Genomic DNA, 15,000 nt, shown 5'->3' on the forward strand with positions numbered 1-15,000 from the left:
CGAATCCGTTAATGCGTGCACCCGTGTATATTTAATCGATCCTTACAAGACAATTGAGTAAACAATAAACCGACGAACAATCAGGCCAAAGGGCTCGGAAACGGAACGGAAAGGAATGGGAGGCATGTTAACCAGACGTTTCTCCCTTCTCCTTATAGGAAATTACACCTTTTTCTATTAAGTCCGGGATTTCAACTGCTAACCAGGGTGCCAGCTGCAAGGGAAAGGTAATTAACCATTAATACCAAAAATCTCGATATGAGGGCCGCGTCGAACTTACCCCCAAGGCCATCGCGTGTGCTATGCCGAACTTTGGCACGTTTCTAGCCCAAAGTGGCTTAAAGTGGTCCGTTAGACAAATCTTTCCTCCTCGGTACATCTTTGCTGTCTTGCCATCGAGCTCGGGAAGCGCTATTTCCGGCGCCGTCGTAGGGTAGGTGATCGGGATCTGTGGAGAACGGACAACCGAGAAACCGTTCTCAATTCAAGCGACACTTGGCGAACGTCCCCTCTTAACTCACATCGAACTCTACATCGAACTCGTACTTGAGCAGGTTGTGCATGTACCAGCACTTGCCGAACCATTTGGTGCCTTCCTTGTTCGATTCCAGCCGGAACCAGTCCATATCGCTGGCCTTGTTGTTCTGGACATACTGTAAAATTGAGGCTCCATTAGTAGATCATCGATCGCCAGCTGTAATCGTGGCCCTTTCACTACCTTGATCAGCGTTTGGTATTCCTCCTTCAAGCGCTGCACCCATAGCTCCTTCTCGCGAGGTCCTGCTTTTGTCTTGAGCAGCGGAATACCGCTCAGGGTTCGGCGAGTCCCTTCATCGACCATTGTAAGTGGAAATGCAACGGTTTTACAAAAATTAACTAGGAACTCCGCGGAACACGGAAAATGCACACTTTCATTCGCAACTTTTTTGTTTTTTTTTGCTAACAGCTGTTGACGTGTTTTTGTTACCCTCCCCCCACATAACCATCCGCACCGCAAAGAAACTCTGGCACTGCAACGGTACCGAAATCACGTGTCCGTTTCTATGTTATTTTTTGTGTGGGAGTTCTGCAAGGACTCCAGCGATGAAAACGGATACATGTTTTCGATGAAAAAAGGATAAAATCATCCTCTCTGTTGTCACCCCTCGCACTGAGTGTCTGTTTATTGTAGTTCTTTGATACTGTTCCAAATTTTTAAATGAAAATGAAGGTATTAGGAATTTAGAGGTGGTGTGTAAAGCACTTTTAAAATTATATTCAAAAGTCTAAAGTATAAATTACTTCCTCCCATCTTCTCTAATCCCGTAATTTACGTTTTAAAGGGTTGGAGCTATGAAAAAAATCGCTCCAAAAGTGGAAGCAGTATCCCCGAAGTAATCATAAATATGCTCCCCCATGTGTCAAATGTTTCTTTCATTTTTCTGTCTGTCATTGACCGGTTTAGCTTGAACCACTTTGATTCTCGAGAGTTAAAAAAAACAAGCAAGAGGAGCGCAGCGGAGCAAAAGAAGGAGATACGCTAACCTAGCAAAACGTCGCAGCGGAAAAAGGTATCACCTGGCCGCTCCGCCGTTTCGGTTTCTGTTTCGATTGCGTGCGTGCGTGCGAATTCCCCCGGAACGTTTTCCAGGCGGTGCCAGAAGCAGTGCAGCATCCGTGCATAATTCGTAGTTCCGTTCGCCCCGTCCCTCGTGGGAAGCTGAAGCCCCGTTTCGCGGTTCGCGGTAGTGGTGGTCGTGTTGCGGGATTGCTCCGTGTTTGGTTTTTCGTTTTTCGTTGGCCCCGCAAAGGTATTTACGGAAACACACCATCCACCCACCGAGCATGCTCGGGGGGGAGGTGAGGTTTCGTGACCACGGACGAACGGCAACAGCAAAAGCAGCAGCAGCATCATCATCATCGTCGTAATCGCGGTCGCCGTGGTCGGGTCAACAGCAACACCGTCACCACCACCCCTCGGTTTCATCAGAGTGCCAAGAGCTGTCCCCGTCACCCTCACCCTTTTGCAAACGATTCCGATTCGCCTTCGACAAAAGCACGGAAGGACAACCGTGACCGCACGCACTGTCTCCCCCCCCAGTGAGACTCCCTTCCCGCCCGGCCCTTGTTACTTTTTCTCCTTTCTAGCTTCTCGGCCGCGGCAGGCCGTGTGCATTCGCCAAATCGCATTCTCTCGCTGACATCTTGCACGCGGCGAGGAATCTCGGTCGCGCTCGGAACACCCCGCGGTCTGTGGTGCTGCTTCTTGTGAGGTTCCTGCGTAGGCTGCTCGACGAGCCACTTCTTCTGGTGCCACTAGCAACCGGGTGGAAAGAGCCTACTTGACACTTTTTTTTCTTTGCGGGGCGATGAAACTAAAAAGAGCTCCTTGGTTTTTCGGCACGGGAGACGAGACCCCACACGCGATTTACGCGCATGTCGCCCATTCTCGCGCCCTCCTTTTTGCGTTTGGGAAGGGGGTGGTGGTGCGTGTGGGTGTATTGCGCCTCCTTCTCCTTGCGACCTCGTGCTCGTTTGTTGTGCTTCCAATATTTGCATCCGGTCGTGTTTGGTCCTTCGAGGATTTCTTGGCTTTGTTCTGTCCCCTCCTGACCCCCAACCCTCCTTTCTCTCTCTCTCTCAGTGGTGTGACAAATTTAGGAAAACGAGGCGAGGTTTAACAAGCGACTGCAAGCGAGACAACGCAACCCTCGGGTGCGTTTTGAAACCCCACGCAACGAAAAGGCGGCTGCTGCACCATCTGGTGTGTTGTTTGCGCGCGCGCCTTCGTGTGTGTGGCCGTGGTGTGTGCTGTGCGCCCGGGAGGTCGGTCGGTCGGTCGGTTCGGCCGGTAAAGGATGCGGCGACGCTTGAGACGGTTCTCCAGTCAACCAACGCGCAGCGATCGCGCAGCAGCAGCAGCACCAGAAGACGGCGCAGATCATCGCGGTTAAGCCGCCAACAGTAGTGGAAAAAAAATATATCGGCGCAGCCAACAGTGGGTGCATCTCTCGTCGAGTGTGTCAAAGTGCCCATAAGTAGAAAGCAGAAGGAGATCACCCACCGCGTGGTTTTCGTTTTTTTTTTACGGCCAACCCAAAGTAGTGCAAACGACACGCAAAAAAGCGATTCCGCCCGCGGCTGAAGGAAGGAAGAAGGAAGGAAGTGTCGAAGTGTCCGCTCTTTTTTTTTTGTTGTTGTTGGTACGTGAGGAAAGGCGCAACCGAGGAAGCCGCCAAGTGTGTGAGCGAAAAGAAGAAGCAAGAAGAGAGCGACCAAGAGCAAGAGCAAAAAGTGTATCCTTGACCGAGTAGGCTGTGCAGTGGTGTGTGCGGGTTTCGGTGCACCAGCTGCATCTCGTGTGTGCGTTTGAAGATCCTTCGGTGCAAGGAGCGGAGCGGGGAGCGGGGAGCACATTTTATTTTCTGCTTTTGTTTTTGTGGTTCCTGCGACCATTGCGCTGCCCCGAGAAGAAGCAGCCCCAAACTGGCTTCGTCCGCAGCGACATCACCGCACCGAACAGACACCAACAACGCGAGCAGACGACAGCAAAATGATGGGTACAGTAGGCCGAGGAGGAGAAGTAGGTGCGAGCAGTAATGGTACCAGCACGGGCAGCAGCACCGGTAACCGGTGGACAGCAAGGATATTCGGCCTGTTGCTGTTGTTCCTGCAGCTGGAGGTGGTGCAGGTGCACTCACAGATCACAAGCACCGGTGGTGGTGGTGGCGCAGCAGGCGATACGCATTACATTGTCACCAAGCAACAGCAACAGAAGCACCAGCAGCAACAGGATGTGGTATCGATGGCAACCGGCGGTGGCGGTACGTCGGGCACATCGGACACATCCTCTGCACCCGATCCCAGTGCCATGATGGATGGGGGCGGCGGTGGTGGGTTTGCATTCGACGAAGACCCCGCATCCCTGTTCCCCGCCGGTATTCCGATGCTGAGCGAAGAGGCGGCCACCAGCCTGCTGCTGTTTCAGCCCCGGATGCTAAACTTTGCCGATCGGTCGATCGGTGATCCGCACAACCAGCTGGTGATGCTGTTCAATCGGCACAAAAACCGCAGCATCTATCTGGGCTCGATCTCGGGCAGTACGGCCGAGTTCTCGAGCTCGTACTTCAAGGAGAAGGTCATCCCGCCCGGTGGCAACACGAGCTTCAACGTGGTGTTCCTGCCCCGGAAGCTGGGACCGGCCGAGGGCTCGCTGCTCATACGCACCTCCTTCGGGATGGTGCGGTATCAGGTGCAGGGTGAAGGCATCGAGTGTCCGTACCGGTTGCGGCCGCTGGTGGGCCTGCAGGCCCCACTAAACGCGACCCTTTCGCCCGAGATCACGCTCTACAACCCGCACGATACGCCGCTCCAGATCGTGGAGATCTACAGTAGTGGCGGTAATTTTCAGCTCGAACTACCGAGCGGTGCCCAGGAGGGACCGCAGGCACTGTGGGAGATCCCACCGCACAGTACGCGCACGGTCATACGGGTGCGGTTCCATGCGCGCACCCCCGGCAATCACATCGCGTACGTGCGCATCAAGATTTCGGGCGGCGATGCTGAACCGTCGCTCATCGAGAAGATGCTGGTGGTGCCGATCGAGGTGGAGATTTTTAAGGAGACGGGACTGTACTCGCGCATCCCGTTCCTGGAGCTAGGCGTTACGTCGGCCGCCGGATCGGCAGCGTTGGCCGCGGCATCGGCCGTGGCTGCACCGATTGCACTGCGAACCGAACAGGACGACTCGTTCCCCTCGTCGGAGGCTGGCGGAGACCGGGGAGTGACGGTCGGTAGCAGCCGGAACACCACCTGGCTCAGTCTCGATCTGCTCAACTCGGGCAGCCAGCCGGTCAAGGTGAAAAGCTGGGGCGTACAGGCGGACGACATCGAGTCGGTGCTCTGCATGCACGTGCTGGTGGCGGAAGAGCGCACACTGCACGTCGAGTTCGATTGGTCCAAGCTGTCGAGTGATCGGCGGCACATTAGCGGACGCATACTGCTCAACCTCGAACGCGTAGCGACACCCAGCGATGGTCAAGCGGAGCAACGGCCAGCGGATGCCGTACAGCAGCAGCAGCAGCAGCAGGAGGAGCAGAATGTAAAACAATCCGAATCGCATGCCGCCTGGCACGACGTTGTTGGCAAACTGTCCATCTTTGCCGGTGGAGAGTTGCTTGGGAGAAAGGAGCAGCATGCGCAGGAGAATCTAAATCCGGAAGCAATAAGCGGCGACATAACACCGACCGTGCCAGCTGAGGCGACGGTTCCGGTGCTGAGCGTTTACGCGATCCCTTTCGCCGGCGAGGTGCTCAAGGGCAGCATCCAGTACAATGAGGAGGTTCTCCGGTTTCTGCTGCCGGTGCGCGATGGCGACGAGCACCCGGACGGTGCCCGGCGACCACTCGTGATCCGGAACCAATTCCACGTGCCATTGTCCATCACGAACATCAGCGTACCGGAGAACTGTTCGCGGTACTTCACGATCGAGGACTTTCGGCCGCTCGTGCTGCAGCCGAACGATGAGCGGACGATGCTGCGCATCTCGCGGAAGCTAGTCGCCGACGGTGGCCACCGGTGGCCGGCCAGTACGATTTCAACCTACATCCGTCTGACGACCAACATCACCGACTACGAGCTGCCGGTGCTGGGGTACCGGGGTAAGCTGCAGCGTATCCTTTCCCCGGCCGTGCGGGACGCCTCGCTGCTCACCGGACTGCCGGCGATCACGGAGAACGTGAGGGGATCTGAGAAGGAGGACCAGGAGGAGGTGGAGGAGGAGGAGGAGCAGGAACACGAAGAGATCGAGCTCGATTTCGGTGTCCTACCGATTGCAACGATCGGTGAGGCACTGGTGGCGTTCGTCAATCCCAACCCCGTCCCCATCCCGATCATTCACTGGAAGGGTGCGATCACGTCGGAGGCGGCCGTCGGTGCACCGACGATCACGGTCATCCTACGCGGCTGCGGTGCGCTCCGGCTGGACGAGCTCGTCTTCTGCCACACGGTACAGCCGGGCGAATGGATCGTCTACCAGATCAGCGTCCAGAGTGGTACGATCGACAGCTACCAGGGCCGGTTTACGGTGAAAACGGACTACGAGGAGATCGTCACGCCGCTCCGCTTTACGACCGCCGTCGGCGAGCTGCATCTCGCCCGGGAGCGGCTTCGGTTCACCGATTGCTTTCCGGTAAGTATCCGGCCACCGCTGGCGCACCGCACCGAGTTGAGCAAGAGGGCATCAGCCGCGTTTGATGATTCATACGCTCGCATCATTCTTGAAAGAGTTTCTTAGTGTTTTAGGAGTTCGATGACTCAATGGGTACCTCGTGCTGGCTGGACCGTTCTTGCTTTATTCCTTTCGTTCCAAGCCGCTGGTCGACGGTGGTGATGGCGTGATCCGTCGCTACAATATTACATTCACTGTCGTCTGACACCATGTGTGTGCGCCGGTCCAGTGTCCCTGGTTCCTGATTCTGCTCTTGCTGCAGGCTTAAGCTGTGCTGCATGCGACAGATCGTAAATTTCGGAACCCCTCCTTCTTCCAACTGGCGATGAGTTCTTCCGGCATTGCGTCTTCTTGCTGGCTTTACGCCACATGCCGGAGCCTCATGCTCCTTGCGTTCTCTTCGTTGCACAGTCGACAGTGAAAGTAGTTTTCAAAAGAAAATCAAAAGCAGTCACAATCTCTCTTCCGTTAATTCCGCAGCACTCTGCGGCACACCATCCAGACGATGATCTCGATCGTGCTGATCCGTGCACACCGGGCAAAGAAGTAGAAGACGACACGACAGGCAAATGAGCTGCTTCGCCTTTGCTTCCCTGGTGGTGGTAGCGTTGACGATACCCTTGTTGGCGAGTTGGGTTCAAACCTCATATGGACACCACAGCGCCAGCGGATGACGGCATGCTCTGGCTCTCGATTCGAAACGACCCGGCCACAACGGTCTGACGATCATTTAAGCGTGAAATCGAAGCAGTTGAGGCATTGCTGGCGACAAATCGAAGGGCATACAATGGGTGCATACACTCCTCAGTGGACCCATTCTCCTCCCTGTTGGTCGTGATTTGGTTTTACTATAATATAGAACTCGTACATCTCGCCGAAGCCAGCGCTGGTTAACGTTTGTAAGGGCACGGGCGTTGTTTATCCTGTTCCGCATATCAAATGGAAACAAAAATTTGTTTGAAACCAAGATAAGGCCAAGCGAGTGTGAACACAATACACTCGACTGTGTTCAACTGCGTGCGCCCTGCTCTCCAGTCGATATGATGATGGGTTCGTGACGTTCGTGGTTGAAACCACCATCAACCCAACGAAAGAGGAGAGGCCAGAGCCCTCCGGTTCCCACCAACGAAACCCCCGGCGGCAGCTAAATAGTTCGCGCGCAACAAATGTTTGGGGAAAGAAATGGAAATGTTTACGCTGTGTCAACGGGCAAACGTCTTGTTGTCCGATAACATGCCGCCAGTTTACTCACCAGTCCTAGCGTATCGAGCGGCGCAAAAGGTAAAATAGTGTAGAGGTGGCTTGTAGCGGTCCGTTTGCTTTTCTAGAAGCGTACCGGATCGGTGGGATTAATGTGTCTATCTCATTCATTAGCTACGACGCTTTGATAGAAGGCTCGAGGTCTCAAGAACGATCAACATTACTGTTCCCGTCTGCCTGGCTGCATGCTTGTTAATCGGTCACACTAGTCCCAGCTTTGAAAGATTAGTAGAGAACATGGAACGGGGACGGGATCATTGTTTTAGTAATGATTGTGCTTTGTTCCCTTCAAACAACGAATCCTGCCTCGGTCAACAAGTACCAGAACCATGCGCAATGCATGAGTACCGCCTCTGTTTCTCTTCTATTGCGTTTTTTTTTCTTCAGCATTTGAGTTTTTGCATCGCATCGCCGGCACAACGACCGGGCAATCATTTGTGTAACGCCTGTTGATAACGACACACCAGCGCTGGCGTTATTATACTCTGGCAAGGTCACGCCTGCCTCACCCCTCCGAAGCCACTGATGGGCCACTGATGCAGATGCCTTATGACTCTTGCGATGCTCGGCCCGATGACGACCAACGCGACCAAGCTGGTATTGCTTAATGAAATGCAAAGTTCTTGATGTTCTAATCAATACACGCGCCTTAATGCCGGTGTACCGGTCCTTGGGGTGGCTTGAGAGGCCTGAAAGTCTGGCTCTATTCCTTTTTTTTTCTCTCTTTCTTGGCTTGTGGTGTTCGGTTCGGTTCGGTTCGGCGCGGTCCGGACAAGATTCCGTTAATAAAAAAAAAATGGAACCAACCAACAACAAGCGACGGGGAGGACTGTGTAGTGGGCTATAAATGATCGCGTGCTTCGAGAGCCGCGCCGCCGGCCGTGGCTATGCAAATCGAAGCCCAAAGAGAGGGCTCTGGCCTATTTATCCTTGAGCCAACACACCGGGCCCGGCTCCATCACCGCGCAGCATCGGTAGAGGAAGTGGAACCGAGTGAGCCACTGGCACGAGAAAGTGGAAGCAACGGCGGATAGCGATCGATCTATGGTTATGCTAATTTATCAACTAACAGCGTTTCATGTTGGTTCCAGCGGAGTGAGAGGAGAGAGGAAGAGGAGGACATGCCTTTTTTTTTTTTGGCGGAAACAAGAGGACATTTTGGCGACGCTTTCGCTTGCTTGAAGTGATGCCGTGACAATTCTTCGCGCGCGAGGCGCCTAAATTCAGCTGCGTCTTTGCAACCAGCTGGTGGCAAGAAGAAGACCCAATTCCAAAAGGCAAGTTCGCATGCAAAGGCGACAGAAAGTGAGTCTGATCCGAATAAGGACAAAGCGTACGCGCGCGCGTGTGTCACTAGAAATGGAAAAAACCAGTACTGCAGAGACTGTGAAGGTGCCATATGGTGCCGATGATGATCGCCAGACAACCTTCCAGCCTCGATACCTTTTTTTTTTGACCATTTTTGGCACCGAACCAAACGACAACTTAACAGCAGCAGCAGCAGCAGCATCCGTGGTTGAGACGCAAAAGCCAAGCTCTCCCACTCTTGAGTGCCTATCGAAGACGTAGATTAGCGATCGTGGATGGCGCTTGGTGAGCGCCGGTGGTAATAGCGATTGGGGGGAGCAACTAATCTGGCGGTTCAATCGCTACCACCACCAACACCGGGGAGTGGTCTAATCATGTCGTACTTATCGCATCTGGGCGGGCGTCTTAACGTAAATAAACAAAGTTTTTGCGTGTTCGCGCCGGAATGCTTCTGCGCCGCTTCAAAACAGCGGCAGGGTTTTTGCGTTCAATTTTGGAAGACTGGCCGCGTCGTGCGTGTAGTCCTTGAGGGAAGCCAATCGCATTCCCCCCCTCCGAGGTAAACGAACCTTCCTGCAGCAATTGTCAATCGACGGAAGCGTGCGGAAGGATGAGACATCTTCCTAGTGCATTGAATCCATCCGTGGCCTTGCTGCGCCGCGCATGGATGTTTAATATGCACCGCCATGGACGGTTTTATCGGCCAAACATGCATGTAACGATCCGAGATAGGCGATCCGCGTAGGGGTTACGCGGTGTTTAGTGCTCGGCTGGTGGTCGGTCGGTCGGTCGATCGGTCGCTAGTTCGGTCGTGCTGACAGCTGAATGTCATCATCGACAAACCCCAATCGAGCGCCAGCTGCTCGTGACAGATGTAGTTCATGTAGCCTCACCGTGATAGTAAGGGTGAGGGTAGCGGTACGCGGTGTGGGGTTGTCACATGTGTTTGGTGGGGAGGGGGTTGGTTCATGGGCAAAGCCACAAACCTAGTGTTGTGTGTGCTACTACTACCCATCGATAGATAGCCGCGTCGTGCCTCGGTCTAGCGGAGTTGTTGTTGTTGGTCGTGGTGGTCGCGTGGGGTATCGCCTCAGCCTCGGGGAAGGCCACCTTATCGTACGTGGTGTGCTACCGCGTATCGTCACCGCCACGAAACCTCGCGGAGCACGGATGGTGCGGTGAGGTGGAGGTTGGGTGTGCGTTATCATTTGGCACTTATTACCATTATTGCCCGGCCACAGAGCCACCGCTTTGCTTGCTACCTTTTCGTTCTTTTTCCTTCTTCTTCACTTCGCTGGTTGGTTGATGGCCATGTGGTGGTTCTTTCATTAAATTTGCTAAACGACACGTCGATACGTCAATCCCATCCTCCCACTGATGGAGAGATGAAACCTTCACGCGTGGTGCGAAACGAGATTGGCCGCGGTAGAGGATCGTTACACTTTTGGGGTCACAACGGAACCGTGGACCTGTGGTCAGTCGCGGAAGGAATGATTAATTATGACCAGCGAAAAGACAGCGAAAGTTAGCCAGAGTCAAACCGTGCAAAACTTGTTTGATTATTTCCTTTGCAGCAGAAACGAGTCGATGCTGATGTCACGTTTCAGTAACCTTTTGTTTAAGCATTTACTTTTCGTTTGACCACGATCAATCGCTTTGATTATGGGTTATTTTTTGTCTTACGATGAAAACTAGAATTGAATTAAATGGTGAATCACCAATCATATTTTTTGTCTTTAACGAATTCTCTATTAGCGATAGGCATTTAGGAAGAAGAGTATGATTTAATACTGCTAACTAGCTTGATTGCAGGAATCTAACGATAACTAGCTGCAAAGGATTAGTTCTGAATTGATTATGAATGCACATAATATTAGCAGCAATCAGCATCGTTGGTTTTTATTCCTTCGAATCAATTATCTAGAATGGCTGTGGTTCGAAGGGACAAGCAACACGATGAAAATTTAACATTAAAAAATCGCTTTTTTGTGGCTGTATGGAGTAACGAATTAATATAACGATTCTAGAATTTGTGTCTAGAACATAAAACGTGTCCAACTCCGGATATTATTCTTACTCGGAACGAGCCGTTGGTTGCACGATTACATTACATGATCGGTTCCATATAAAACCAATTATATGCTGACTGGGAAATAGTTTGTGAGGTTTGTTAGATCAGAGCTGGTGAGCATCCGCACGTTATCACCAAACCAGAAGAGAAAAGTAATGCTATAATCTGTGTAGAGAATCGATCTGCTTAGTTTATTGATTAGTCATAGCATAACAAACAATAATTTGTGATCCAACGACCCGCTGGTGTAAACAATATTCAAAATGAATCCAAAGATTGCTGGAAGACTGGATTTGAAACATATTGTTATTTAGTATCGATCTTGCTGATATGTTTATTTGCATATGTTTATTTTAAATCAGCTGACATACTGCCACAATGTAAAGTGGCTCATAAACCACCAAAATGCATACATATTTTTTGTAACATGAGGTTTCGAAAACGTTAGCATATTCCAGTGAATTGGCATTCTAAATCGGTATGGTCATCCGATTACCGCTGACAGTGTACTAATGGTCTATCAACACATCATCCGTTTTTGGAATTTATATCTCTGAATATACGCTCGTACCGGCAGTGTCAAAGAGAAATAAAATAATATAACAAGTTATGGCTAATTGCCTTCGCATATCAATATTTCCTCTCATGTCCAGTAGTATACGATCTTCCATGATGCGTGCTGCAGAATGTTATGCGACTGCTCGCACACCTTAGCATACGTGGGACAATTTCACGTTAGCCAGCGTTCAGCCAGCCATAGCTTAGAAGCGGAATATCGGGAGATCTTCACATAACCGTCTCTCGTACGTTCGCCAAACCATAACGTAAGAAGTGTACTCGTGCGTCACTATCTAGGATAGAAAGGGTGGCACAGATTCGCCTCTCAGCGAAGAGAGAGAGTCAGAGGCCCGACCATCGCCGGTAGACGACAGCTTGAAAAGCGTGCGAACGCGCGACATCATCAGACTCTGCTGTACAGTTTGTGGCGGGGGGTAAAGGCACGTTTTGTTTGCCAAGCCGATTATCAGCTCGCGCGAGAATCACTCCAAATGCCGCCGCAAGGGTTCAAGGAGAGGGAAAGGAACGGGAAGGATGGGGAATATCGAGGAGATTGTTGCCGCATTAGGGTTGGTGCTGGTGGTAGTGGTGGTTAGTGATACTCCAGCCTCCTCTAGCTGCTGATAGTAAATGCGATGATGCGGATAGAGGAAGGAATGGGAAGGAGCTGCGGTTCACTATCGCGGCGTTTCGCTCCCTGTTACCACTTTCAACAACATCAGCAGTTACTGATCAGCTGATAATGGGCTGTGGTCACTCGAACCCTCTCGATTATCCCCGGCCCACTATCGATCGATTGTGGTTTTTTGTTTTTCCTTCTTTTTTTTGCAGACGCTCGATTACCTCCGACTTTGCTAATGAGAGAGGCATGCATTTAGCTTCAGGCGCCCACTCATTATCGCGGTTAGTGATGATGGTGTTGGTGGTGGGCCCATTCAGGGGTCACCCGGTCGTACCGGAAGAGGAAATAAGTCCTTCGCTGAATCGAAAACATTCCAGAATCTAGAGCACCCGCGGTTTGATGGGAAACAATAAACACTGGGAGGGAGTGGCCGACGGGCGGCCGCCAGTTGAAGGTACAAGTGTTGAAGCCTTTTGTAATCATTAGGTGGGGCACCGATCTGCTCCCTTCCCACGTGCCAGCACGTGATGATGGTTGGTTCCCGTGCTCCGGAATCAGTTGCATGGGGATGGCGCGACGTGTTGCTCATGCTAATGCTTAGCTAATGGCGCCAAGAGAGAAAGAGCAAGGGAGCGTGGTAAGAGGCAGCACACTGCTAATAATCGATAACAGAGTGTCCACCTCGACGAACAGCCCGCCTCTCCCGCTCCCTTCATTCGTTAAGCATCATATGTCACGACCAAGTGCCTGGCAGCAGCAGCAGCAGCTGCGTTGCAAGGACAGTGGTGAAGAGACCACAGGGATTACATTTGCTTGCGGAGTGAAAACATCTGGCGCCGCGCATCATTCCCTGATTGGTAAAGCGTCGAACTACTCTGGAGCTGCTGATCGAGCGATGAATGGAACCAAGAGATTATGTTTGAGGTTTCGGTTTTTGGGGTAACAATGAAATGGGGAATTTCTTTCTCTTTTCGTTTGAAATTTCAATCTCCAAAGTGAGAGCATTACTAGTGGGACAGGAACTTTGCACTCGTGACAAAACAATCGATCGATGAGAAAACATGTTAAAAAAAATCGATTGAAAAACCGATGGGAATACATGTTTTAAGTTTTATCTGGTACAAGAACTGGGAATTAGTTCGTAAGCTGTTACAAACAGTTGAATTTTTAGCCTAATGTATTTCTAATGGGAAATATACCTTCGATCGGTACACATTATAATTCTTTAGTTCGCTTATTATGAATACTACTTTATCGATTGCATAAGTACCTTTTTTTTACATAGCGTTTGGCAAAATGGTTTTGCAAAATTTTGTGTCTATTAACAAATGAAGAATAGCAGTTGAAATGCGTTTTAGTTTGTTATTAACATCATCACTGATTTGTGAATCACTAATCAGTAACACAAACAACAGATTAACGTTCAAAAGTCGTACGAAAAACGAAGATTGTGACTAAAGAAGCTTTTCTGAGTTCAACGTTAAATTTCCTTCAAATATTCATGCGATTTACTTTACAGTATAAACTGGCATCAGCATTTTTAACAACAGATTATATTATTGAGCTCATGACGACAAGCGTAGGTGTTTATATACAAAAAAAGGGAAACATTCATTGGCCACGAAGATTGCGGAGGAAACGATATGGAGCCTTTTTGGCCGTCTGGTAACACTTTTGGTATATGCAAAAATGGTGCGAAGCGCTTTCACCTTTCGCTCAACTGGTTTCCGGTTCCTTCTGCTTCGTGAACACCTTCTTATCCTCTTTCTTCTATTCTTTCATTCTCTCTCCACATGCAAACTGCACCGTACCGTCATACGAACCAACAGGGTAAAGTATGTTCCTTGCCGCTGGTGGCTGCCTCCACGTTCCCGTCGAAGATCCACATCGAAGGCATCCGTACGGAGGTGGCCGGCTTGAGCTGGGAGTTCCTGTCACCGGATAAGCAGCGACCGCTGCCACCAAGCCAACCGGTAGTCCTCTACCCGGAATCGATGGCCACGATCGGTCGCTTGCTGCTCGATCCAAAGCACCACTGCGGTTCGGAGTGCTACAGTAGCTTCGATTTGCTGTCGAAACCGTTCGGTGTGAAGTGGATGGCAACGCTGGATAGCTACGCAGATTACCGGCAGCTCGACAGTGATAAGCTGCTGCAGCAGCTGCAGCGATACGCGGAGATGCGCCAGCAGCTAACGAGCGTCCACTTTCAGATGCTGGCCGAATCGAATCGACGGTTTGACTTTAACGCGAGCGTCGAGCTGTCCTGGCCGAAGCTGCTGGACGAGAATGTGTTCTTTCCAACGCTACAGGTCGAGCAGGAAGCGGTCAAGCTAATCACGATCAACAACCCGTCCGATCAGATCCTGTTCGTGCATCTGGTCCTGCACGATGTGACAGTGCACGGGGAAGCGCCGGAGCTGGCGGGTGCCGTACCGCTACCGACCGAGGTGTTGACCGCTTGTGGTAACTGTACCCTAAGCCCCGAGAGCGTATTTTCCTTCTTCCTGTTCGACAGTGACGATATCTACGTGAACTACGTGAAACCTCAATCGTTTCTGCGGATTGCGGTCAAGTTTACGGCCCGCCAACCGGGCACCTACTCGACCGTGCTGTACATGCGCAACAACCTGACGCTGATCGATGCTGCCTGGATACAGGCGCGGGCCGTGGTGCCGCAGTTCAAGTTCGGCAATCGGCGACCCGGCTCCTCGACCGCACTGCAGTTCGAGCTGACCGAGAAGCATTTGCGGCATTGCGGCGATGCGTACTATGAGCTGCTGCGTTCCGATCGAGCGGCAACGGTTGATGAGGCAGCAAGGGACGGTAGCAGCAGTGAGAGCAGCAGCAGCGGTGCTGGCTGCGGTGGAGCAGCAGACGGCGGCAGCAAACCGACCACGGACCAGCGTCCTGCTAGAGAGGTTGGTGGACTGGAGCCGGGTGTGGAAACTCGACGAACGTTTACGGCACGGAACT

General features: G+C 51.7%; 2 protein-coding genes across 3 annotated transcripts in view; one reads left to right on the forward strand and one right to left on the reverse strand.

The window, feature by feature from the left end:
• Positions 1–8: 8 nt before the first annotated feature.
• LOC126581665 (ubiquitin-fold modifier-conjugating enzyme 1) lies at positions 9–932 on the reverse strand. The gene is made up of 4 exons (XM_050245480.1): positions 719–932; positions 522–653; positions 281–448; positions 9–214 (listed from the first exon to the last, which is right to left on the reverse strand). Exons 1-4 carry the CDS (start codon positions 839–841, stop codon positions 128–130), a joined length of 510 nt encoding a protein of 169 aa, XP_050101437.1. The 5' UTR covers positions 842–932; the 3' UTR covers positions 9–127.
• Positions 933–1,472: 540 nt separating this feature from the next.
• Positions 1,473–15,000, forward strand: part of LOC126580918 (transmembrane protein 131) — a 21,516-nt gene continuing 7,988 nt past the window's right edge. Inside the window, exons 1-3 of one of the 2 annotated variants that reach the window (XM_050244269.1) lie at positions 1,473–1,550; positions 2,624–6,169; positions 13,857–15,000. The exon at positions 13,857–15,000 is cut by the window's right edge and continues 2,015 nt beyond it. In XM_050244269.1, the coding sequence (XP_050100226.1) occupies positions 3,533–6,169; positions 13,857–15,000 (3,781 nt within the window). In that variant the 5' untranslated portion in view covers positions 1,473–1,550; positions 2,624–3,532. The other variant, XM_050244268.1, reaches the window with a different exon arrangement.

The sequence above is a fragment of the Anopheles aquasalis genome, chromosome 2 (genome assembly GCF_943734665.1).
Source record: "Anopheles aquasalis chromosome 2, idAnoAquaMG_Q_19, whole genome shotgun sequence".
In the NCBI taxonomy this organism is placed as follows: Eukaryota; Metazoa; Arthropoda; class Insecta; order Diptera; family Culicidae; genus Anopheles; species Anopheles aquasalis.

What these genes read in the sequence shown, in the direction of transcription:
- LOC126581665 (XM_050245480.1), bottom strand. Translation starts at nt 841, where the DNA reads ATGGTCGATGAAGGGACTCGCCGAACCCTGAGCGGTATTCCGCTGCTC. An exon ending in AGTTCGATGTAGAGTTCGAT is followed by an intron (nt 449 to 521) that starts GTGAGTTAAGAG and finishes CGTTCTCCACAG; the next exon opens with ATCCCGATCACCTACCCTAC. An exon ending in CACACGCGATGGCCTTGGGG is followed by an intron (nt 215 to 280) that starts GTAAGTTCGACG and finishes TTTCCCTTGCAG; the next exon opens with CTGGCACCCTGGTTAGCAGT.